Genomic DNA, 25,946 nt, shown 5'->3' on the forward strand with positions numbered 1-25,946 from the left:
ATGCAGGACATCAACACTATGTAATTGTATTTGATGCTGTGATATGGATAGGTTTCAATAGTAGTATTTGAGTGGGTAGCAATGCGTCAGCCAAGTGCTTCTTTAGATGAGGCTGAACAATAAATACACACTGTTTATTAAAATGTAAGAATAAAGTATTACGCACCATAGGATATTATTACAGTAACAGTTCAACTGGCACAGATCTTGCAGCTCAGGCACACACATGTTTCTTCTTCCTGTGGCATCAGTACAAAATAGGTTGTTTTAAATGAGGGCATAAAAAACATGAGTTTTCTTGTGGAGGGACAAGACAAGGCTGGACATCATTCTACCCTGAGTTGTTCTGGAAGATGCTTCCACAATTTAATTATCAGTAATAACTGTCATGTGTTGGGCGGTTGCGTTTTGGCAGTTGCTTTGAGTACAGCACAAAGGCAGGGTTTGTTGGACTTGCTAGGGTACTTCCTGTCCTGTCCCAGTGCCATCACTCATAGCGAGTCTGGAAGTAAACAAGGCAAATCAGATACTGCAGCCTGTACATGGCCACAGCAGTGTAACCTGAATTCTACAAAAAAGGAAACACCACCACAAATTGAAATATTTGTTTTGAGGGTTTTCTTTGATGCACAATTATTGTCTCTGTGATTTTTTTTTTTTTTTTGGTGCTTTTACATCTGGGGGGTTTCCTACAATATTCCAGTCAGGTATAATATTTTATGAGTATATAAGTGCATAAATATCTGTAGGCTATGTGAAATAGTAGTTGATGTGTAGGCCTAAATGACATCATGACTATTATGTGTATTATTATTATCTAGTTGGTATTCTTCATTGTGAGCCTTTGAATCCTGACAATAAGGCTCAGACGTAATTTCCTGAGAAAAAAAAGATCTTCCCCTTTTTGTGAATTAACCAAAGCGTAAAGAGACGTGGCTATAATCAGTATATATTTAACCAGCCCACCTGAGCCCCTCTATGCTGTTCAGCAGCATCACGCTGATCGTGACCGGGCGCAGAACTACTGCGCATGCCCGAGACAACTTAATATGAATGCTGCTTCACGTCTCAAGACATCTCACACATCCAGGTAGGAGTAAGCTCTTTTTATTTGTTGACAGCTATGTATGAGTTGCTTACCCGCCTTCAGTCTTGTGCAGTGACGGTAATGCTTATTCCTGTGACCGGCGTTCAGTTTTGCATGTGTCGGTTTTCCACAAATTCAAGCTGAGATCGCTCCATATCAACAAACTCCAAAACAGCCTTTGGACAATTCATTTGTGGTTGGTAACATTGATGCTAGCTGGCGCTGCAGCGTTAGCCTACTTATTTTACTGGGTTATTTTTTGGTTGTCGGTGAATATTTGCATGGCTTCGTGTCTGTCTTGCTTGTTGTGCTGTCGGGCAGCTAGTTGTGTGTGTGTATCTGGTTAATGTGGCATTAGCTGCTGAAATGCACTGACAGGATGACAGGAGCAGCTTGCGGCCAGCTAACACTAGCAATGCTAACTTGGCAAGTGTCAATGGAAAAGGGTATATGAGATTTACTCGGGCGGTAATGTATACCCTGTCACCCGTGTGCACCGGCTTCCTCCAGTGTTAGCTATTATCACCTCAGCTAGCTAGCTAGTTTATTCGGTAGTCAACATCGGTGAGACAGCTTTGCATGCATTTGCAGCTGTCTGTCTGAGTGCTGGCACAGCTGCAGTCCAAGAGGAAGTCTGTGACCACTGTTAGCCATTTCCGTGCTCATGCCACTGTATGTCCATTTGCTCAACCTGTAAGGAAAAATGTCAGTAATTGATTCGTCCACAGTAATGGTACCTGTCAGTCCAGGTTTACAGAGGTTAAGTTAAATATGGCAGCTCCAGTAAGCTTTCGTTTAGGACTAGTAGTCACTTTCCTTATCCGTTCATTATCTTGGTATTAAAACCCAATTTGCAATATATTAGTCACGTATGGATCAGTAACCGACAGCATTAATTTGTGATTTTAAAGTTTGGTAAAGAAATGGAACAAAATGCATGAAAGCTTATTATTATTGCTAATTTAGTGTCATAGATATATATATGTGTTACCAACCGTTATTCCTAATCTGCATCTGTAGGTTGCAGATATATTTGAGCAAAGTGGTTAAAGGCACAGTCATATCATGCTAAATTCAGTAATTGTTGAAAAGTTTATTCAATTTTGAGGGTAAACACAAGATTTAGTAAAGATGCCCCTTTAATATGTCATGGTCTAGGGCTAGGCTCCATCCTTGTCCTGAAACCAGCCAGCATTTTGAAATGGGAAATGTGCAAGATTCCTGTAGATGAGGATGCAAAGCACAAAACCTTCTAGTGTTTTAATAACCTTACAGAGTTGACCTTTAACAAGGTACCTCTAGTTCTCATCCAAAACCAGAACTCTTGGTTCCAATGTGGACCATGTCAGAGACAGCAGCCTGTGGTGTTGATCTCAACACAAATGCACATTGCAATATTTGTACAGTATACAATGTTTAGTTGCCATCATGAGACAGGTAGACCCAGTTATTTAATTATAAGCAGTAAGCTTTAAAAGCTGACCAATTAAACCTCATGGTTACTATTCTTGTTGGGTTGCTTTTGATAATTACATCTGGTATAAAAGGGAAAGTTTAGGTAAACACACCTTCTATCTATGTATTGCCTTCAAATACTATACAGACTTATCATAAATGTTTTTCTTGCAAGAACACATTGGCGTGTAACTTCATGTGACTTGTCGGAGGGCAGCATTAAACGATCAGATTATTTTATGGCTCCTATTTTCAGTATATTGCAAGTGATCTTTGGACATGCATCTTCATGTGACTCCCTCAAAGTCAGCAAAAAAGATGAAAAGATTTGATGATTGTGTGACAACCATTCTCGGTATACTGTGTAGTGCAAATAATCTTTGGACATGGGTCTCGATGTGTCCTCTGGGAAAGTGTCACTGTAAAATGCTTGTATGACAGTCAGTTATATAATATAGTAATAAAAGTATATTGATAGTGAACTTTTACCATGTCTTAAAAGTTTTTCAGTTCCTTCACCACTAAGGTTCCCAACAGTTGCTTTTTGCTTTCATATAAAACTTCGCCAGTTAGATGTTTTTGTGCATCAAAGCTAATCTGAAGTTGTTTTTCTGGCCGTCATATGGAATCACTAAGATATCTTCACACTGCATTCCTTTCAAGCTACGGATTTATTTTCACTCAGATGTAAGAAATGCATGATGTACATAGTATTTTGCATCGGAAGATCTTTGCCAGAGCATGAATTGGGTTAGTGAAATTGGCTAATGTTGTTTTGCAGCACTGATTGACTGTGACCAGTAAGTAACTCATCCCTATGTGTCTATGTGTTATCCTTTGCTAATTTATACACAGACGGGTGACAAATTAAAGGAAAAACTGGTACAAGCCTGAATGCTTGACCCCTACAGTAAAGGGATCTGGTGGCCCTGTTATGCTATAGGGGGCATTTTTCTGGCATGGTTTGGGTCCGCTTGGCCCCTTAGAGGGAACAGTCACTGCAAATCAATACAAATTTGTGCTGAGTGATTACCTTTATCCTGTGATGAAACATGTCTCCTAATGGGCGTGGTCTCTTCCAGGATGGCAATGCCCCCATCCATAGGATATTTTAGAACACGTTTGATATTTCTCAGTATGAAACGCACAGTAGAAAACTGAAGTTTGATCATGCTCAAGTGATCCTGACTGAGTGTAATTAAGTGTTTCCTTGTGTTGTTGTTGTTGTTGTTGTCAAAAGGCCACAATGGTGATCATTGATGCTTTTTTAAGATGATCTGAACTAATTTCTTCATTTTCTCCTCTATGTTTTCCAGTAATCATCATGGGCAGTTAAGAAAAGTAGGCTAGTTATCTGCTGTGTGGAGGACTGAAGTTTAGTGATACCCCTGGGGTGCCCTCCTCTATTCCCGCTCAGGCAGTCCAACAAGTTTCCAGCACCATGGCTGAAGAAGACTATGGCAGCTTTGTGGACTGGAACCAGATGGGTGATCTGGCCAAGAGCAGCGGACCCACCAAGGTGGACTGCAAGGACTTGAAAGAGTTTAAACTGATGGCTCGGCAGGGTTACTGGACCAAGAACCACAAACTGCGAGCGCAAGTCTACCAGCAGCTCATCAAATCTATTCCCTGTCGTACAGTAACACCAGATGCAGAAGTATATCGTGACATTATGGGAAATGCAGCAACTAAGAAACCCTCCTCCAACATCCCACTGCCGGACTTTGTGGATGGAAGTCCTGTGCCGCACTACTGCCTGAAGGCAGAGGCAGTAGCCTCAGCCCATCAGGTTATCAACTGCCTGGCTGGACAGTTCCCAGACATCTCCCACTGCCCATCACTTCCGGCTGTTACTTCACTGCTCTTGCACTTCAGTGTAGATGAAGCTCAGTGTTTTGAACATGTCAGCCGCATACTTGCCTGCAATGAACCAGGCAAACGACTGCTGGACCAGACTTTCCTGGCTTATGAGTCCAGCAGCATGACTTTCGGTGATCTGGCCAACAAGTACTGCACAGCTGCCCACAAACTGATCGTGGCCACAGCCCAGGATGTGTTGGAGGTCTATTCAGACTGGCAGCGCTGGGTGCTCGGTGACCTGCCCTTTAGCCATGTGGTCAGGGTGCTGGATGTCTACCTAGTGGAGGGCTATAAGATTCTGTACCGTGTGGCTATAGCCTTGCTCAAGTTCTATCGCAAGCACAAGGCAGGAGCCCAGGGGGCGCAAGCGAACCAGCAGCAGCAGCAGCAGGATTCAAGCAAAGTCAGGGCGGACATTCAAACATTTGTCAAAGGCATTGCCTCCACCGTCACACCCGACAAATTACTAGAGAAGGCCTTCTCCATCCGTCTGTTCAGCCGCAAGGAGATCACCCTGCTGCAGCTCACAAATGAAAAGTCCCTGCAGCAGAAAGGAATCACTGTCAAGCAGAAGCGGTATAGTCAATAATTTAATTTTTAGTTTATAACTAGGCCACTTCTTGTGGGCTTAAATGGCAAAGCAATTACATGTCGGACATCTGTAAGGACATTGAATCCATCACATTGATATCATTCTTCTAGACAAATCTTAGTGTTATTGCATATGAAAACTATTCAGGTCAGATAGGAATTTAGCAAATGTATACAGTTGAATTAGTATATCAAACTAAGAGATTAAGGCTTTAGACTTTAGGAGATGTTTTTTTATTCAAAATACAAAGTGAGAATTCTTAGGATTTCTTAAAATGAGACCAATCACAGTCTTGGTGCCACGACTTACTGTCAGGATGCAATGTTTGGAAATTAAGCTCTTGAATATAGCGCATAAATCCACTGATTTGAGATGACAAGGACAAATACAGAATGATTTATTATTCAAAATGAAATTAGTTTTATCTTGCCAAATAGTGGTCACTACAGTTAGAGTGGACAGTGTTGAACATAATTAAACATAAGATGCAGTTCCTGGACTATAAATTAAATCACAGTGGTATGCACAGAATGAGAGGAATGCAATGTTAAAATAGTACAGGACCTGTTTGGATGTTTGGACAACAGAATACATGAGAGATCATGTTACATTCATTGCTCAAGCACTTTCATTAGCTCCTTTGGCTAGAATGTTTTAGTATTTAGTATGGCACAATATTGCGAATGGTTTTAGTTGCTCTTGTATCTTTGTCTCAAATTCTGTCCTTTTTTTCCTTTTTGTTTGGTGTATGCCACATTTTTCCAACCACCATCTTCTGTTTCATCTGCACTCCACTCCTGTGTTTCCTACATTGGTTCTTTTTCCAGTTCTAGGTGGGTTCTCTGTTCTCTGTTCTCTGTGCTACTCTCCAGATCCATTTTAAGTTTTGTCAATTATTGCACATTTTATCCTCAGAATAAATATGAAGTTGAAATGACAAGTTTTCACAAGCTTCAAACAGCTTTGAAGCTTTACTGATTAACAGTTGTGCATCGCCATCTGTGTGATCTGTGTCTCATTCCTCCCCATCTCCTCCTGTGCCCGTATCTCTCATGTATCTCCAGGCGGAACGTGCAGCTGGCACTTAACCCGGACACCTTTTCCTCAGAGATTGTCAGTGCCAAGGAGATGCGGGACATCTGGTCGTGGATCCCTGAGCGTTTTGCCCTGTGCCAACCACAGCTCCTCTTCACCACTTCCAACCATGGCTGCAGCTTGAACAGGTACACTGACCGATGCTCACCTGAATTTTAACCTACATTTCAAACTCCAGACTTTTCTTGGTTAAACCTGTTCTGTACACAGAACAAATTCTGTCTGTGGTAACCAGAATGTCTGGATATAAAGATATTGTCATTAACCACTTCTTTCACCTTACTGTTGGTTCTATTTCTATAATGGAACAGAAGTAATTAAGTATTTTAATAAAGTAATTAAGAAGCCTTTGGTTCAGAGTTTTGTGCTATATTTAACCAGTGCCTTCCTCCCTATACATGCATCTGCTTTACTAAATCAAGCAATCCAAAGTGTGACATGACTGCTATTATGATCCATTAAATATGCTTCATCCTTAGATTCAGTATTGGATGTTTAATAAGTATGTTGCAATTAATTAAACTTTTACATTTTCCTCCAGATTCTACTCACATTGTGAAGGCTACGAACCAACTCTGCTCCTCATCCGGACCACAGATAGCGATGTAAGCTTACATTTTAAAAGAGTGTCACTAATTCAGCATTGCAGTCCTGTGACTCGCAGTGGGCAGTTCTTTAAAAAAAAAAAAAAAAAAAAAGGATTGTAATCGATGCAGCTGAACCAGAGATATCATCTGTTTTCATTTGATGCATTTTACTTCATAAGCCACAATGCAAATCAAACGCTGTCAGTTCAGTTGCTTAAGGTCCACACACCCAGAATGTTTGTCTTTTTCAGTGATCACTTGAGGCAGTATATCAGATTTTACACAGCTCCTTCTGGAGCCACAAAAGACTTTATACAACATTTTTTCACATATGCAGTACTTCTCTCCATGACCTGTAAACAAACTGATGTGTAGAATTGTTGAACCCTTTAAGATTTTGTTTGAGCAAATCAAGGATGTGCATTATTATGATTTTAAAATAGGATATTACTTTGGATACATCAGATATTTTGTTTAGCTCAGATTGGTAAACCATTTTAATATCCATGTCTTTCCACCTGATTGTTATGGATAGCCAATTATAATGTTATGGCAAAACACATTTATTTATACAGCACATTTTAAAGTGCTTTACATAAAACATTAAGAGCATCAAGTGTGTGTATAAAAGAAACACCATAAAAAGACATTTCAATACATTAAAAATAGTCATTAATTAGCACATTAAGAGAATAAGAAAGAAGAATAAGCTAAAATAGAATAAGGTATAAAATAAAAGTTACAGTGTAGTGTAAGAAATGAATAGTTAGTTGATTTAACCAAAGGCAGCAGCATATTTAAGTCTTCGGCCTTGATTTAAAACAACTGAGAGTTGCGTTAGCTCTGCTGTTTTGTTGGAGTGTGTTTCAGATCTGCAACGGAACAGAAAGTTGCCTCTCCATGTTTAGTTTTGACGCTGGGACAGAAAACAGACAAATGACATGAGAGGTCTAGCAGAAGATCAGAAATGTAAAATAATACATAAATCTTATAGTATGGCCTCAGCCTTAGGTGGGACAGAAGTACTGTGATATTTAAGGTGCAAAGAACCGTATTAGTATCATGCTCATAAATAGTCTGACACTTCCTGATGAACTCTTTTACTTTCAGTCAAATGGTGTTAATTATAGTAAATGTGTCTTGCCGGCTGCAGCTGCACTCATGGTTGGCCAGCAAAATCCACCGTAGCAAAGCTTATCACTGTGTCTGGTCTGTACTACACGCTATTGTATACTGACCTTCACATGGCACCTGGTGATGTTTTTTTAAAATTTCAAGCCACAGTCGCCTTGTGCATTACAAAATAATCTCAGGTTGCCTTCTTGTCCAGGCCTCTGTGAATTGGTGTCGAAGGGCATGATTCTACATGTATGATTGGATTATGGTGTTTCAAAGAGATTCCAGCACGAACACTGGCAGCTTACAGATACCAGTCCTCCACTTGCAAGAATTTAGATTGATTTTATAGAATGAAATCAATGCCGATGAATAAATCACTGAGATGAATTCATGCCTGACAAAAGTCTTTTTTTGCCTTAGGTATGTGGAGCGTTCTTGTCCACAGATTGGGAGGAGCGGAAGAGAGGAGGAAACAAATTGAGCTTCTTTGGCACAGGGGAGTGCTTCGTCTTCAGGGTTGGTTAATTTCTCACTCTCTTAATTTACTAGCTTCCATTCAGCACAAAAATATGTTAAATACAATACAAGGCATTTTCCCCCATTTTGAGCAGTACCACACTTCAGCCACCAGAGGGCACTATGCACTCTATTTCCACTTATTCTTGATTTCAGTGTCACAGGCCTTAATTAGCTTCTTATACTCCCATTTGAAAAGTCTGTCTAGCAGGTCACACCACACACCACACACCACACTGATATTGCTCTGCAAAAACAAATACATGTCATGCTTCCTTCCCTGTCATAGTGCAGCATTCAGCTTTAGTCTTCAGAACACCTAGACTAGAAATAGCAAAACAGTCTGGTCTCTGATGCCTTCTGAATGAATTATTTACTTGGCTATTTGTGTTCATACACACAGCTGCAGGCTGTCTGAACCTGCACAAAAGAAAACACCATCACCTCACGCACTCATACTTAAACACACACAGATCGGAAACTCCTGTAACCTGATCCAGTTGTATCTGACCCAGTCCTCACCTGACACCAGAGGAAGAGAGAATCAGCCTGGACTGATGTCTGTCAGATGTGCATTAGAGGATAGGCAGGGAAGACAAAGGAATGAATGGTGTATATAATTTGCCTAAGCATAATATTGTTGTTAGCTGTTAGGTATTGCTGTTGAACTTTATAACTGTATTTAATACGTGACGTTCAAATGTGTGATGGATGATGGATGCCTTACAGTAATAGCCTAACCGCTTTGTTTGCTTGGATAGATGAAGCCAGAAATGGAGCGCTATGAGTGGGTGGTGATCCGCCACCCTGAGCTAGCCTCCTCCATCAAGAACCAGGGCCAGGAGGACACAGCCCCCTCTGAGGGCCAAAACTCAGATGGCAATAGCCTGCAGCAGCCAGACAAACCTGCCGGAGAGCTGTCGCCCTTCCTCTCCGCCCGCCACTTTAACCTTAACTCTAAGAATACTTCCATGTTCATGGCTGGAAACTTTGATTCCATCATAGTGGGTGAGTGGAAAACATATGTATGTACTATGCATTAGTTTCCCTTTTTTGGATGGTAGTTTTCCTTTTAGGTAGAATTAGGTAACTGTCCAAATGTTGATGATTTTTAGTTACACTGCATATAAAACATGGAAAATTATGGGATTTTTAATAGAAGCCTTTCATCACATTGAAAACATTGATATAAAAATATACTTTATACTGCAAATAGTTTGTAGAAATCCAGCCATTGTACTGAAACAATCTCTGCTCTGTTGTTTGATCAGGGGGAGGTGAAGGCAACGCTCTCTACATTGACTCTGAGCTGAACCATGGACGTACTGGCAAGTGTGCCACCTTTGACAACCCTCCCCTGTGTGCAGAGAGCTTCCAGGTTGCTCTGCTAGAAGTGTGGGGCTTCCAGGATGCCATGGCTTCATAATGCTGTACACACAAACATAAATGTTCATCAATACACTATACAGACATGGACACATATGTGCACTGAAATGCACACAGAATTTAACACTTAAACACATCAAAGCAGAAAGTTATGATATAAAAAGTCCAGCAAGGTTTTTGAGGTTGAAAACTCAGATATGCAATCAGAACTATATCCGTCCTGCAAATTCATATATGATTAAGAAGTATTTTTTATTTATTAATGCAGTTCATCCAGATTTCAGCATACGAACAAATTTGTGATATTTTTTGTTTTCTGTTTATTTTTGTATTTTACAGATTTGTATCATGTTTTATCACTAATTATGTTGTCTGCTAATATCAAGGACGTTTTCAGGATAAACTAGACATGTTCTGTATCTAAAGGGTCTTTTATGTCAGCTGTGATGTGTACATGTGCGTACTGAGCTGAAACTGTTCAATTTCTGAATGTAAATTTGGTCTTCTATGTCGTGTAGTTAAGCTCAATCTGCCAAATTCACAGTAAAAAAAGCTTTGCAGTCCTTAAAAATTATTATTCTTTTCCAGGCCATGTTGTAAACTAAGGTTTACTATGAAATATGTGAAGTCAAGTGTTTTTTAAATGTTGGAATACAGAGATTAAGAAGTAATGGAGTTGCACCAGATCAGGTCAGGTCCTAGCTATCACACTATCTCAAACTTCTCGATTCATTGTACATATTTGGGAGATTTGTGAAATGAGTTAATGTGGTAAATGTTTGTGAATATCAGTTGTGATTTTGAGTGTTGCCATTTTGCACCATATGTATGTCAAAGCTTTTTATTTGAGTGAGTGGCTCCTTCGTATGAATATTCAGGTGAATATCAGTGCAAACATTTTCTTAAGAAAAAAAAACTCGAGGTGTTTTTGGTTTACAAGTAATCAAGGTAAATGCAGTTTGTTCATCCTTTCTTCCAATTACCATTTCCCTGTTACTTCCGTCCTTTCCAGTCTTAAAATAGTAACAAAAGAAGTCCAAAATTGTGGCCTGTTTGGCAAAGTGTTCTCTGGGTTATACAACCTTGAATATTTGTATTTGTATGTGCAAATATGTGCTCTGGTGAAATATTAATGAAGTAACTAAAGATGTATTCTACTTGTGAAAATACAGCAATACGCTTCCAGTAGAACAACTGACTCCCTCTTTGTTGTTTCATTGTAATGCTGCTTGCTGGCTCATCTCTATCACTGCATACAAAGGGTTACATTTTCTTCAGATTGTCACAGAAGTGTGCCAGATGCCTTTTAATGTCAGCTGACCACCCGTTAATCCCCATCTTGTGTTTTCTTTACCCCTAGTAGTCACAGCTAGTACTGTAGTTCCTGAAACTTCTTTTCTATTTACATTAGAAAATATTTCCTTCAATAGTACAGTATAACACGTCTTTCTTTCTTTATTGTTGCTGTAAAGGATTCTTGTCTTTGTAACGTTTTAGCACCAGAATGTAATTCAAACCATGTGTTTCTCATGTTTAAGTTACATTTTCTCCTCCTTCTCTCCTTTTAAAGAAAAACATACTTATAGTTTGATTTTAATATTAAAACTACAAATTCGGGCCTGTTTTAAATGTACAATAGTTTATGATAGATACAGGAACTGACACTGTAGCTAATTGATATCTGTGGGTCTGCATTTAAAACACTGGTGTGACCACTAAATGACTCATACATGCTGCTTGAAGCAGCAGGTCTATTTTTTGTTTGGATGTCTTTGAGGAAGCTTCTGACATTGAACTGCATGACTGGAAAATATTTGGCAGAAATTAGTCGGATATACTTAAAAATATATCTCAGGAAGCCTGTTATATTTAACTGTAAGGTATGTTAAAATCATTGTTGGATCAGAGCTAACAGAAAAAGAAGTACCATCTTACAGATAGTATTTTATATTGTTGTATATAACTGTATATTTATACTAGGGCTGGGCAATAAAGACAGCACCAAATACTAGTATGTTATCCCATATAATTACAATACTTTTGACCAGATGCTTCCATATCAATATTGCGACAATATTGTTGGGATGACTATTTTTGATAAATAATCATCAGTAATGTGCATATAACAGCTAAGTGGGAAAGGCGAGTAATAGAACAGCTAGAACAGTCTGCTTCATAAATTACATCAATTTACTGCAATGCAGCCTTTAAAATCAGGAAGAGACAACACTTCTTACACATCACAATATTACAATATCCATATCTAAGACGATATTTAGTCTCATATCACAATATTGGTATAATATTGATATATTGCCCAGCCCTACTCTGTCCTGTATTTGTGCAAAATATAGATTCAGTAACTCACAACCAGCAACTACTATCCATTGACATTTCATTATATGTGTTAGTATGCATTCCATTTCAATCAATGTCAATACATCATAGCCCTTCTCAAATGTATAGCCAGTTCATTTGCAGTGGGTGCAGCACAGCCTAATGCATTTGGAGAAATGTATCTTATATGGCAAAGTGGTAGAGTAATTCCTTCTTTGCAGTTAGTGGCGTTGACACTGTCTTGCCAAGACTCTGCTGTTCATTCAGGACTCACACTTGCTAATCGCACATGCACTTCTATATTTAGCTGCTCCTTTGGGTGTTGGTCTGGCGCATCTCCTGAAAACCACGCTTTCCAGCCTCAAGGAGTAAGATGCTTAAGTATTTAACCCTACACTGAGATGGGTCTCCTTGACCAGCCCCCATCACCTCAGATAACAAGGGGCAGTGAACAGGGGATTAGGAAGCAAAGAAGAGATCAAAGATAGTTTTTATGCACAGATCAATTGATGTAATATGATCACAGTGATACTCCATACAGGCCAAAAATTGGGCTCACATTTGTCCGTCAAAAACTATATTAAGAGAGTTATAAGAATCAATATAAAAGCATCTAAGAAAACAAATATTTGTTTTTCATGTAGAAATCAGTTTTCTGCCCTTTTCATCTTTTCAGTTACACATTAGCATCTTGAAAATTTGGAAAATTCATGATTTCTTCATCCCACAGAGAATAAAAATAGTTGTGTTTTTGGTCATTCATTGAAACAAATACCAAACCGGAGAGTAGAAGTTCAGTAACTTCCTTTATTTGGATTCTGGGAAAATCTTACTCAAGGAAGAGTTCTTGAATTTAATCCTCATCAATACCAGAACAACTGAAAGGTGTAGGAATCACATCAACAGTGTAGTCTACATATGTCTAAAGTCCCATTATACCTACTTTACATAAGAAATTGGCAGCAAATGACAATTTTGTCTTGAATGAATCATGTCCTTGTGAGAATTTCTCAGTTCCATTTCCCTTCCTTAAACAGCATCAGACGAGCCATTAAAATGTGGTGTGTGCTTACTCTGACCTATTTCAACCCTTTGATTGGTGCAACTCAAAGACAAGAACGTCATAGTCGCTGTACACACACAAAACAAACAGGAAATCAACATAGGCTATCGTATCACCACATGTTGTATGAGCTGGTTGCAAATTCCTGCTGAGTGTATATCCTAGATAGGGATATCATAATCCAAGTTTGCAGGAAGGATACATCCCTATCCATGTGAAACAAGCATTTCTGGATCAGTAAGTATTCAGTCAGCAGAGAAAGACAAAAATGAAGTAAAAGTCTAATCTTAATCAGCTGTGACCTTTTTTATTTTCAATGCACCACTGAGCACACGTCATCCCAGTCTCAAAATGATGAATTTTAGTTACATAATGCAACCTTGTATTTGGCAGCTGGAGTAAAGATGTTGGCCAAGGAAAAGTGTTTGAAAGGAAAGAGTTCTGTGATGCTGGTGTAGAAATTGCATCACGAGTGAGGGGCCTTTACAGTGATGCAGGGGGGAGGGGTCCTTCTCTAGTGCTGACTAGACTAGGCAATGCAGATGGAGAAGGATGGAAGGATGGATGGAGAGGGAGGAAGAGGAGGAGGAGGCATGGGGACTGCACAAGCTCTCTCTGACTCACACATGCCTCACATGCTATCTTTTCCATGGTTTCCTCGCTCTCTCGACCCCTCCTTTCTCTGGAGCTCTGAGCCTGCACTCGCTGGGAGCTATACAGTAGAATAGGGATTCTCGGTGGCCCTCCCCCCACCACATACACAATCAACCATACACACTCAGACTCAAATTCTCTCACTCTCACGCTTCACGTTGCTGCATATCACAACTGACTGTAAACCACCCTCCGCTGCATGGTAGAGTACTGGTGTAAAATGCAGAAATGTGTTTTAGACATATTTAACATAAGGACTATTAGTATTAGGACAATTACAATTGCCTCATAATTGATTAATTATGAGGTTCTCTTAGAGCATGACCATTCATAATGGATATCGTTTGGTTAATAATGTGATGCATTCATGTATTTAGATTATTATTTTTTTCTTTCCTTGGTAGATAGGATAAAATAAACCATTTTCTTCTTCAAATTTGTACTGTCTTCACACCATCTCTAGCTCATCCCCATCATTTCATCCTCCTGCTTCTGAAGGGCGAATGATATCAAAGGGAAAGCCTGCAGCGGAGCACACCAAAGTGATGCTTGATAGGGGTGACCTTCAAAAAAATGAAAAAAAACAAAACAAACTAAAATGTAAAACACTTTCTTTTCCCCAGAATAAATCGTGTATCATTTCAAAGTCGCACTTCTTGTTTCATACATACGTTGTGTAGCACAATATATCATTAACGAACTTTGGTTTAGTGCGCCCCCCACACCCAGTCGATGATAGGTTTGATCCGTACGGCCAGTCAGGTGATATTTTCCGCTTCGCCATTTTGTGCTGCTGCGCCGGGTATTTATCAGAAGAGTCGTGACTATCCCGTCTCCACTGCTAGTTAGGTTGTCAGACGGTTCCTAGTGTACTCGGTTTCTCATTTTCAACCTAGTGGCCTTCGACAGGTTTCGCAAAGTGCGATTTTGGAGTAGACATCCATAATTAATTTTGTATATTTAGTTTATTTTTATACTGTGTGAGAAAGAATGTCGGCCTCAAGCCCCGAATACTCTCCGTTCTTCGCAGTGATGGGCGCCTCTGCGGCTATGGTGTTTAGCGGTAACTATCACACGGTCACTTTACACATTTAAGATTGTTGTTTGTTTGTTACTAAGTGTCGCATTGTGTATTTGCTGCTAACCGATTTTTTTTTTACAGTTGTATAATTCTCAACAGGCTACTATGAATTGCCAACCATGGAAGCTAACATCTATGCAAGTCGAAAGCCTTGCTAACGTCAACGTTGCAATGCTAATCTTGAACTGTAATTTAGTTAGATTTAGCGTTATCCCGGACAGCCAGTGACTTTGTATTATTCCTAACATGCTAATGTCTAATTTGCACTAGTTAATTAGTTAAGTTATATTTCTGCTTCAACGACAGACATCAAAGACCAGCCAACACTAGATAGCTAACTTAGCTGATGACGACTACATTAGTTAATGTTAGCTTAGCCCGGACCTGTAAATGCTCTATTACAATAGAAAAGGAAGATTAAGAATCAAATGCTAACGGATCATAACATCTTGTTGCGATGTAGTGAAGATAAGTTTGAAGCTAGCATAAATCAGTGTCAATTTGTTTTTCATTTAGCTCCTGACTAGCTTGCTGTATTTAGCAGGAGTACTGAAGGCTGATTCCAACCTTTTCTGCTACTTCTACATTACATCCTGCAGGGTTTAAGAGTGTTATCAGCTGGCAGTAGGTGATGCGTTGTATAACGTTACACATTTATCTAATGTAGCTTGACAGTAGAGATGACCAATGACAAGGCACGATTGAATAGAAACCGTTCTGCATGGAATATCTGCTGGTCTGCAACAATTTGACAGCTGTTATTTCGTTGGTGTGACATTTAATTTAACACAAATTATCTTTAGCTGAAAACGTTTTTTCTTAAAACCTAATAGACCATTTGAAAGTAGGAACAGCTGGTTAACTTCCTTATTGCTAAAAGGAATGACACAAGGTCACATGATTATCACATGATGAGACATCTGACTTGGAAATACCATTTGGCTACTGATCTGTGAAATATTAACATAAAGACAGACATGTAAATGTGTTAAAAGAAAGTATGGCTTTTTAAATTTGATTTTTTTTTTGCCATTCTTTTACAAAAGATAAACTGATTTAGCACCACAGCATTTGATCTGAGCATTTGAACTTTGAAATTGACCTGTTCATCCATTCTTGTTTTATGGATAATTTCCTAGTTTATTATTGGCCTTACGTTAATCCATGGTAGGAGCTACTTGATGTGGCAATAGTGTTTTGAGGCTTACATGTTACTAGACTGACTGGTGTAATGGGTGCAGCTCAAATGGGAAATCAAGCTAGTATCTGACTATGTTACAGAGGGATCGTATTAACCTGCTGTAGCTCGAGGCTTTTTGGTAGAACTGACTCATCTATGTTTATAGGTGGTGTGTAGTCTTTCTTTAATTGACATTACCAGTGAATGGTCACAGTGTAAAAAATGAAAGTAAAAATGAGAAGGTATATTCCAAAGCCAAACCTGTTCTTGTCATAGCTCAGCTGTAATGGGCAGTGATAGATGAAAGCAGCTTGGTGGTGGCCCTGGCTCATGGGTAGTAGTTGTGGTAGTCTGTGGTGGTGAACCATTGACAGCTGGGGAATTAGCCAGTAGGGAGGAATCATACTGGCAAAAAGAAGGGAGGGGGTAGTGGTGGGGTAGACAGGGATACTTGATGATTCAGGCTTCAGCTTTAAGGTGTGAAGGCGCAGACAGGAAGTTACAGCTTGAGAGCGTGTGATATCAGTCACTGTAGTATACACAAGCTGAGGACAATGGCTGCAATTAACATCTTATTGCCACCGTCACTTATTTGATCCGGCATTAAGTCTGGAAAAGTTTTTGCTAAAATGGTTGGTTTAAAATGCATCACTCTGTTCAACATACCAAAAACCCCTAGATGTATTCAGTTTACAGTAATTATCAATTACAGGCTGTAAGTTGCTGTGATCTTCTGGTGTCAGGTGATGATGATGTATTGTGTCAGTAGTCTAGTGACGGTGTCGTGTTGTGAGGACTGCCTCTAGTGATGCCTGGCCTCAGAACAGGTGACACTCACAAGTGGCCATTATCAATGGGACTGGTATCTCCGCTCCATGACAGCTTTCTCTGTCTAAACTAACAGTTCGTTTTGATCTATTTTCTCTAAGATAAATGTTTGCTTTACTGCTTAAAACTGCATTTCTTGCTCTATCTTCCCTTTACAGTTCCCTGTGCAATTATAGGCTTTCTACTTCACTAGTGTGTTCAATCACTGAACTTTTTACTCTCTAGCATTATCTTTCCCTCTCTCCTCAATCACACGCTCGTCAGCTGAGCAGTGTGTTTTGTGACTGCAGCATAAGGTCCAGACATGCTTCAGCATGTCTCATAAATTCCACATGTAACCTCACATCTTTACAGTTTTGTGATAGAGGAACACATTTTTACAACTACAACCTTCTTGATACTGTGATTTATTCTTTTAAAACCAGCGCAGTGCTTCCCTAGTCCCCTACTGCACAGTGAATCAATCTTCTGTTGCGTGGGCATTTTGCAGGCGCCATCATCCGTGGCTGGAGGCACCTCTTGCTCTGACGTCACAAGACGTCACAAGGGCATCCCATACATCAAATATTCTGCAGGGAGAAAAAAAGAAAAGGGGTAAAAGCTCTTTACCTAAGCTGAAGGGATTAGGATTAAAACCCAGAGGTTGTGCCTCCACACCACTGCAGAAGCCGCCCTGCCACATATCAAACCTTTAATCGTCAGAACACAAAGTCAGTGTTTTTCTATCGTCCCATACCTGTCAGCCGGAGGGAGGCGAAGCTTACCAAGAAAAATGTAGTGAGAGGAAGGTAGTATTTACACTGGCTGTGAATGTAAGAATGAAAGACTAAAAGAAACTGTCCAGAGAAAGGTTTCAGTGTTTCCAGAATATTGTATTAAAGAAAACATTTTTATAGCTAAAGTACAAGGTTTGTTTCTCGTCTGTTGAAGTAGGTATACTTCATTATGCAGGTGTAAGTCTATTAGATTTGATACCCTGTATAGTTTGTGTAGGATTTAAAGAGATGAGCACAGCAATAGCCAAAACAAAATGTAAGAGTATCTTGTGCATTTGTCAGAGCTTACAAAAACACTGCCCACTTATACTCAGACGCATCTCTGTAGATGGGCAGGAGTGATTTAACCTTGTATCGATGGCATCAGTCTGGTGATAAATCAATATAAGCAGTCGGGGATGTGGCCGGCTGCCATGCACTCATTTGAAGATTGGCCTGCTTGCCTCCAGATCCATTTGCCAGAGAGCGTCACAGCCAATCTTAGAGTTAACCAGCTCTGTCTCCATGCTAGCTCATCACATTGCCCCAAGAAATGAGGAAACACAGGGCAGGGCGCCTTTGGCTGTGTGCAAAAGACTGTCTCTCAAGAGGACGTCTCATATTTAATCATCATCAGTGTGATTCAACAGTGAAGACAAAAGGAAAAACACACAGCCAGGTCCTCATACATACATGGATGCGTCTTTGCTCTTTTTATTTTATTTTGTTGATTGTCAGATAGGTATTTAGATAAATATATTGGATTAGAAATGAGAAAAGAGCTTCCTTTTGGTGTTAATGTCATAGAATCTACAGATTTGAAACTGAGAGCAGATGTACATTTGTGGAAATAGGAAATGTCTTCTAACCATTTAACAATACATTTCAAGCAACTAAATACTGCTAGGTGGTGGAAGCACTGCCAGTGAAGTAAGCATGTATGAGTCAGGGCTTGAAATGAACTTTTTACCTTGGTGTCCTGCAATTGTCCCGAATTGTTTCAACTGCCCCAAAAAGTTATTTCATTCTCCATAATAAATATAGTTCCGTTTCTGATCAGTATACGCAGATGGAACATGTCTCATTGTAAACTCTTAATGGGAGCATATTCAACACTCAATCTCAATTAACAACCTCTCCAAAAAAGGTGACATCTTCTGCTCATCATTTTGTGGTTTGTTTTTTTTGCCTCTCGGTCTTTTGTCGTGCACTGGTTACATTTAAATCTTCTGGCTACCTCTCAGTTAAGCTGTCATTGTTTGGCTGCTTCTGCTTTATTTTCTCACTGTGACACACTGCGGCTGTAGTTTTGACTAATGTGAGGTCAGGATTTAACTGCAGTGACTCAGACAGTTTTTCACAATGGTCAGCTAGGCTAGTAACGGCAGTCATAAACGCTTCAGCGCTGCCTTGTTCTGCCTCTTGATCACGCTGTTGAGCTGTGCAAGCTCAACAATAATGTTCCTTTTCTTTATACTGTTTCTAAAAGCCTGTTTCACATTGTCAAAAGATTTTTTTCTCCTAATAATCATTTAACACTATAACATTCAACCTATCCTCAGCTTCATCCTTTAGAGTGTACATCCACACATTAACCTGATAGTGTGTCTGTTTGTCCAGAGGCTTGATGCTTTTCTGAAGCACACACGTCTTATCTACTCTGACCATTCACTTGCATTATTGAAATCAGACATGCCTGCTGGGGTCAGTTACACATTGCTAACTGAAGCTGCTACTGCTGCTCAGGGTGGCTGACTGGCTCTCCTTTTCCTGCCTGTCACTTTAGTTTTTTGTTAATTGCTCATTTACTTTTGTGTGCTATATCCGTAGCCTCACACGCCTGTTTCCTGTGTAATTTCCCAGCTTATCGTAAGCCATCCTCACCCTCAGTTGGTTTATGGTGGGCCAACTTTTTTTTTTTCCTTCTTTCAGTGACATTGCTGGCTTGTTTAGCCCATTTAGCTACTAGCTAATTCTACTCTTCACACAGCTGGACTTGGTATCATCTGATTGACTACAGTTATCTCTTACATAGCAGGTGACACCTCACATGTTTCAATTTTGAACGCCTAAAATTATATGTATACCATGACACACAGATGTAGTAGTTTCATTTGTAATAAGTGATTTTGTGTCCCAGCTGTTGTTTCTATTATCTCCAGAAGAATGGGACAGCCTTTAATTCCCAGCGCTTGTACAGGCCAGTACATTTGCTCTGGTCCAAGCTATCTCACAGTTGTAACGTGTTGACTTTAGGAGGAAATGTACATATTTACACACGTGCACACACACCTCTGATGTGCACGAAATCTTGTCAAACCAGCCTGTCCCTGATTCATGACTCACCGCCTTGCTCATCATACACGGCAACTATCCAATTCTTTGTTGTCGAGGAGAGTTTTAAACAGCTGTTATGAATGGGTGCTGTTCTATAGTCAGATGTTTGTTTCTGATTTCAGAGTAAAGGATCATTGATTTGCTCTTAAGCTCTCCTCCTGCAGTCAGATGTAATTGGGTGTATGTGTGTGACGTAGGTGGCACGATGCTCCTCGGTCAGCGCCTCAGTCTGACGGAGCTTATATGCTGACGAAGCGTTTTGCTCTCCTCCTTCCTCGCTGCTTTAGTGATGCCAGCCAGAGACTAGTAGCTGCACCCTGTTCTGGCGCTGGCGCTGTCTCTGGAGATGTGGCATCCTCCTCCCCTTGTGACGACAGCACTTCCCTGTCTGCCCTAATAACGGTTTTTTCATTCAAAGAGACGCAAACTGTGACAAAGCAGATTTCTGGTCGCATGTCATTTGCGTCAGTAGAAGACAACGTGATTGGTTATTTCAGTTTGAAGCAGAATTCCCCAAATGCAGCCATCCAGGATTTTTTAAAGAGGAAGAGGAACTGTACTGTTACTGCATCTCTTATTTCACTTCTGCTTCATTATTCAGCTGTGCCCTCTGGTTTCTGTAGTCTGTCTGCTAGCTTATTGTTCCTTTTTAATAATAGTGTGTGTGTGTGTGTGTGTGTGTGTGTGTGTGTGTGTGTGTGTGTGTGTGTGTGTGTGTGTGTGTGTGTGTGTGTGTGTGTGTGTGTGTGTGTGTGTGTACTTCTTGTTTAATTAACTTAATTGATTTCTCTCTCTCTTGTCTTCTCCACCAGCCTTGGGAGCAGCCTATGGCACAGCTAAGAGCGGTACAGGTATTGCTGCCATGTCTGTGATGAGGCCGGAGCTCATCATGAAGTCAATCATCCCCGTTGTCATGGCGGGTATCATAGCCATCTACGGCCTGGTAGTAGCAGTGCTGATTGCCAACCAAATTACACAGACAATCCCCCTCTACAGGTGAGTTCAACAGACCTCCTATTGTTGTATATGTTTTCTTTTCAGTCATTTTTCAGCAAATCTCCAAAGGCGTATCTTTTTCAAATACTGACATTTCAAGTAGTATTTGGAAAGTAACAGTCTCATGGCACAGAGGAATAATCACATCCTTTGCATTTTTGGAGCAAAAAGGAAAAATCCCAAATCCTGAGATGAAAATCTGGAGGTGACTCGCACAAACTTTAACCCCCAACATGTGTGCACGTCTTCATCCCTGTCTTTAATAATGGCTGCACAAATACTGGAAATACTGCACCAGTTGTATTTTTCAAATGTTAGCCAGGATTAAACGATCCAAGAGAGATAATTTACACCTCATGTGCTGACTAACACTTTGTCTTTTTGTTCAGGGCTTTCCTCCACCTGGGAGCTGGGCTGAGCGTGGGCCTGAGCGGGCTGGCGGCAGGCTTCGCAATTGGCATCGTGGGCGACGCAGGCGTGAGAGGCACAGCTCAACAGCCAAGGCTTTTTGTTGGCATGATTCTCATCTTGATTTTCGCTGAGGTCTTGGGTCTCTACGGGCTCATTGTCGCCCTCATTCTGTCCACGAAATAAACACCCAAAACATCTCCACTACAAGATCTGTCCTTTATGTTGCTGCTGGAGAAAAAGTGTAAAACGGGAAAAAATTGTTAAAATTTCTGCCACACAAGATGAAGGAAGTGAAAGCGGGGGAAAAAATGAATTAAAATGGCTCCATAAATATGGTCTTATCTCAACAATGTGTACAGTCGTCCCAATTTGATAGTCAACTTGTAAATGCGCAATGTAGTGATTTGTCCGTCTTGTGTGTGCGTGTGTGTGCGTGTGTGTTTCAAAACAGTTGTATGATGAAGATTCTTTTTTTTCCCTCCACTTATTTCAGGCCTTGAGGCCAGCTGAGGCAGCTTGGCCTCTGGTCTTAAAGAGCTGACCAAAGGGCCGCGCAGCTTTTTCTCCTCCCATATCGATTTGGGAGTTGACACAATTTCTGCATTAATCTTGAGGATCTATTTGTAAAGAGAAATGTGTATGGACTTAAGATTTTTTTCCACTGATTTTATTTGTAAGAAATTGTTCATTGAACTGTTTAAATGCAGCAAAAGTCTTTAATTCCCCAGGATATATTATACATATATACAGACATATAAATATCTATATAGATAGATTTAATGCACTGTTGGTTAATTGTGATAAGTGGTTGGAATTCCTCTGGATGTAACTCTTGGTTTAATAATTAAGATTGCCTTTAGTATGTTGCTGGTGGGTGGGAGTTTTGTGTGTAGCTGTATTCTAATCATTACGCAAACATTCTCAAACTTCAGTGTTTTTCCTGTAGTACTGCTGTTTGCATTAAAGGTGTGTGCCCCGTGTTGGGTCTCACAAGTGTAATTTCCAAATTCCATCTCCTCCATCTTATTCACACACCCCTCCCCCTCATCTGTAGCTGTACGTCATCTCTTCCACATTCCAGCCATTAAAATCCTGCATGGATTTCAGTGTTTTGTTGCTGTTGGATATGAAGCTGAAGAGCAGGCTAGTTTCAGAAGATTTAATCCAGATCAAAAGCTTCATGTGGCGTAAATCATCCAAAAAATCAAGTTTTAAATAACACAAGAAGGCAAGATGGTATTGTTTGTAGCAAGCAGCAGGGATGCAGTGAGATTAGTGTTCCAAGTCTGGCCTAGTTTTCAAAAGGACTGGTCCAATTTGATCTGGAGTATTTTTCTGAAAATGGAACTGCTGCTGACGCATTTACTAAAGAGCCAATCTACAATCCTGTATTACCACTGGTATTGAAGTAATCCTGATGTGTCGACGTGAATGTTTTCACAATCGAATTAAAGAAGATTCCAACTTAGATGTGACTGGCTTACAAACATACCAAATGTAGTGTTTTCAGTACTGTTTATTTTACTGTGACACCTTTTCAGCATTGTACAGTTTGCACAACTCAGCATTTTTCATCACAAAATGGTATCTTTCAGTTTGCTGACTTATTCTGGTTTACAGATTTCAGCTGTTATTTCATACTGCACTACGTGTTATCTTCACTCTGTGGTTAAGACCTCAGGAACTGCTGCACACAAAGCCTCATGCACTGTACTATTGGCAGATACTGATTTGACATCACATGTAGAAAACAAGATAATAGTAAATAGCTTTTATATGATAAACTGTACAGGAAGTGCAACATAGATATAATCACATCTGCACAATGACTAATATGTCTGCATTATAATATGCTTTTCACAGTGCTGAAATGTGGACATTATTCAGAGTTTTGTAAAAATGAATTCTATGGCTCACACTGGAGGCTGTCAAGTAGAATCTGAGAAATACTGCTGATTGCACTGAATGTGGCACTGTCAGGGAATGACTGTATGAAGTCTTTGCCGTCCTCTATACTGGTGCTGAGGAGAGGATCCAAGGGTACAGAGCCTGAAATGCAGAGGACAATGATTACTTAACACACCTGAACCAATTAAAAGCACTATTGTTGTTAGACTGAAAGAAGCACTCTCAAAATGACTAGTTAATGATTACAATAAAGTGCCTGTCTTTAAAGACTATAATACAGCACTGGCATACAGCTGGCTTCTCTCTGCCACAGGATGAACTGCATTAGCTGCATCATTACTCAAGTGATTGATCTAAACAAAGTAGATAACCGCTGAGGGAAACCAATCAATAATCTGTTCATTTGACACAGAATTATTGATTAGTGAGTGATATTTTAAACCCTCTGCTACGCTGATATGGGGATCGACCATTTTAGCAGCATGGCAGTGATGTAAAATGCCTCCTCACTCACGAGTGGTGGGTGACACGATAGCTTCCTCAGTGTGTTGTGACACCTTGTGGCTGGAAGTTAACATCACATGTAATTCAACCTCTGATCTCTCACCTAGGAAAACTGATCCAGTCATTTTAGCCAGTTCTTCACCACCACCTTTTGAGAAAATATTGCTGCATTCCTGGAAAGGAAGAGAAGTCATTTAAACCTGGATACTAAGAAAATGTAACAAAATGCAGTTTTTTAATTTAAAACATTATACAAACATTACTGTATGATGTGAATATTTCTGCATTTGATCTGTCCAAACATGAAGGTTTACTCACTGAGCAGTGTGGGCAGACAAAGCCACTCATGTTTTCTACAATGCCCAGGATGCGTACACCTGTCTTCTTACAGAAGGTGATCTCTCTTCTCACATCCCCAGTAGATACTGCCTGTAAGACAACACAAGACCAGTAAGAACAACCTTCACTGAATATAATGTAGGGTCCAGCCTATAATACAGCATAAGGAGGTTAATATAGTTTAAAAATACCAGACACTGGGCTCTATGAATCTAATATGTACCTGAGGTGTGGTGACCAAAATTGCTCCATCCACTCTGTGTTTCTTGAGGTTCTCCAGAACAGATATATGCTCATCAGATGTCCCAGGTGGCGTATCCACAAGCAACACATCCAGCTCTCCCCAAGCTACATCTGATACAAACTGACCAATCATAGCTGTGGAAAAGGACACACAAGAGGGGCAGAGGACAATGGGAAGAAGATGTGTCAAGTGAAAAACATGCAGTGCAGCTGTTTGTGTGTGACAATCGTAAGTCCTTCAAGGCGCAATGATAGTAACAAATCCATAAATAGTGTCAATTAAAATGTTTGAATTAATCTGCCCAAGTGGTGCTGCACCAAGTGTAGAACTCAACAAAATATTACTATCACTGTACAACCCAACCTGTGAATTTAAATCACATTTTAATTGAAGTAGACTACATCATTAAATTTCGGTATGTTGCTTCAGATCCTATATTGAGGCATCATGATGATTACTTTTTTATTTTATCATAGTGTGACTTCTTCAAAAAACAATAGTCTTATTACCCCAATTCTGTGATAATGTTTAAGGTCTATAAAATGGAGTCACAGACTAGCAGTGTACAACTGGAGCGTAGAATACCTGTTTTCTTGGGACCCCTCCACACCACTGCTTCATCTGGATCCTCTAGTAGGAAGCCGATGGACATAAGGGCGAGAGTCTTCTGTGCATCGGTGTAGACCGGCACCCAGCCTGAGTCACACTGGTGCACATCAGGACGACCCACGCTCAGCATGCGGGGGATACTGGGTCCACATAGGTCGACATCCAGGATACCCACCTGATGAAAAGAAGAGAATTGTTAGTTTTGTTAGGCTGGACATAAGTGTAAACACAAGTCTGGTATTATATGTGGGTGAATACTGTGCATGCATCATATCTAGATGTCATCTGTGTGTTTTGAATGGGATATCGCCATCACGTCAATATATACATACTGTATTCTCTTGCATATACACTTTTCTTGAGCTCACCTTCTTCCCAGCATGCCTGAGAGCCAGTGCTAGCTCTGTGGTGATGGTGCTTTTACCCACTCCTCCTTTGCCTGACAGCACCAACACAACATGCCGGACCTGGGCCAGGCTTCCTTCTAGTATGAAAAATAGTTTTTAAAAAGGGGAGTAAAGGCGTAAATTGCAGTAAATTATGACACAACCGGTACGACAGTAGGTAGTGTGAAGCGAGGGTCACTCAACATTGCGTCACATTTCATGTGCCGAGTTCACAAGTTTAACAAAAGCAGGCTTCCGTTCATTTTGAATAACGTTTCACACTAGTAACAATGTAATAACGGGTTTTATGTACACATTAACTCGTCTGCGTGTAACTCGTAATCATTTAGTGAGCTGTAAAAGATGTTAGACATTTTAGAAACTTCCAGAGTTCAATATTTACAACGGATTTCCAATAAGCTACTGCTAGCCAGTTAGCTTACATATACATTGTACGGCTAGTATAAAACACACTGCTGTTTTTTTTAAGTGTAGGAATAAACCCGCAATGTAAATTGAAACCCCTAGAGTAACTTGGTTGACTAGTAATTTAACCGGTAACCTACCATTGTTTTGCTCCATACTTCGGATTATGATCCATGCACGCAACACCGGGG

General features: G+C 40.1%; 3 protein-coding genes across 5 annotated transcripts; 2 read left to right on the forward strand and 1 right to left on the reverse strand.

The window, feature by feature from the left end:
* Positions 1–1,023: 1,023 nt before the first annotated feature.
* On the forward strand, positions 1,024–10,376 carry tbc1d24 (TBC1 domain family, member 24). Of its 2 annotated transcripts, none has more exons than XM_053341560.1 (7): positions 1,024–1,090; positions 3,859–4,978; positions 6,059–6,217; positions 6,631–6,694; positions 8,216–8,311; positions 9,073–9,319; positions 9,583–10,376. In XM_053341560.1, the coding sequence occupies exons 2-7, from the start codon at positions 3,984–3,986 to the stop codon at positions 9,735–9,737; spliced, it is 1,716 nt and encodes a 571-aa protein (XP_053197535.1). In that variant the 5' UTR covers positions 1,024–1,090; positions 3,859–3,983; the 3' UTR covers positions 9,738–10,376. The 2 variants fall into 2 exon arrangements, with proteins under 2 accessions (XP_053197535.1, XP_053197534.1); XM_053341559.1 differs by lacking the exon at positions 1,024–1,090 and adding an exon at positions 3,137–3,229.
* Positions 10,377–14,539: 4,163 nt separating this feature from the next.
* atp6v0cb (ATPase H+ transporting V0 subunit cb) lies at positions 14,540–22,807 on the forward strand. Its single transcript, XM_053341569.1, has 3 exons — positions 14,540–14,814; positions 20,745–20,928; positions 21,318–22,807. Exons 1-3 carry the CDS (start codon positions 14,742–14,744, stop codon positions 21,520–21,522), a joined length of 462 nt encoding a protein of 153 aa, XP_053197544.1. The 5' UTR covers positions 14,540–14,741; the 3' UTR covers positions 21,523–22,807.
* Positions 22,808–23,095: 288 nt separating this feature from the next.
* On the reverse strand, positions 23,096–25,946 carry nubp2 (nucleotide binding protein 2 (MinD homolog, E. coli)). Of its 2 annotated transcripts, none has more exons than XM_053341567.1 (7): positions 25,896–25,946; positions 25,312–25,424; positions 24,920–25,118; positions 24,314–24,468; positions 24,070–24,180; positions 23,855–23,924; positions 23,096–23,388 (listed from the first exon to the last, which is right to left on the reverse strand). In XM_053341567.1, the coding sequence occupies exons 1-7, from the start codon at positions 25,909–25,911 to the stop codon at positions 23,246–23,248; spliced, it is 807 nt and encodes a 268-aa protein (XP_053197542.1). In that variant the 5' UTR covers positions 25,912–25,946; the 3' UTR covers positions 23,096–23,245. The 2 variants fall into 2 exon arrangements, with proteins under 2 accessions (XP_053197542.1, XP_053197540.1); XM_053341565.1 differs by having other exon boundaries at positions 25,312–25,427; positions 25,896–25,945.

This window comes from Scomber japonicus, chromosome 20, assembly GCF_027409825.1.
Source record: "Scomber japonicus isolate fScoJap1 chromosome 20, fScoJap1.pri, whole genome shotgun sequence".
In the NCBI taxonomy this organism is placed as follows: Eukaryota; Metazoa; Chordata; class Actinopteri; order Scombriformes; family Scombridae; genus Scomber; species Scomber japonicus.

Excerpts from the sequence above, each read along its gene's own strand:
- tbc1d24 (XM_053341560.1), top strand. The coding sequence starts at position 3,984 with ATGGCTGAAGAAGACTATGGCAGCTTTGTGGACTGGAACCAGATGGGT. Across the intron at positions 6,218-6,630 it reads CATGGCTGCAGCTTGAACAG|ATTCTACTCACATTGTGAAG; the intron begins GTACACTGACCG and ends ATTTTCCTCCAG. Across the intron at positions 8,312-9,072 it reads GGGAGTGCTTCGTCTTCAGG|ATGAAGCCAGAAATGGAGCG; the intron begins GTTGGTTAATTT and ends TTGCTTGGATAG.
- atp6v0cb (XM_053341569.1), top strand. The coding sequence starts at position 14,742 with ATGTCGGCCTCAAGCCCCGAATACTCTCCGTTCTTCGCAGTGATGGGC. Across the intron at positions 14,815-20,744 it reads TGCGGCTATGGTGTTTAGCG|CCTTGGGAGCAGCCTATGGC; the intron begins GTAACTATCACA and ends CTTCTCCACCAG. Across the intron at positions 20,929-21,317 it reads CAGACAATCCCCCTCTACAG|GGCTTTCCTCCACCTGGGAG; the intron begins GTGAGTTCAACA and ends CTTTTTGTTCAG.
- nubp2 (XM_053341565.1), bottom strand. Across the intron at positions 24,181-24,313 it reads TTTTGGTCACCACACCTCAG|GCAGTATCTACTGGGGATGT; the intron begins GTACATATTAGA and ends GTTGTCTTACAG. Across the intron at positions 23,925-24,069 it reads TTGTCTGCCCACACTGCTCA|GAATGCAGCAATATTTTCTC; the intron begins GTGAGTAAACCT and ends CTTCCTTTCCAG.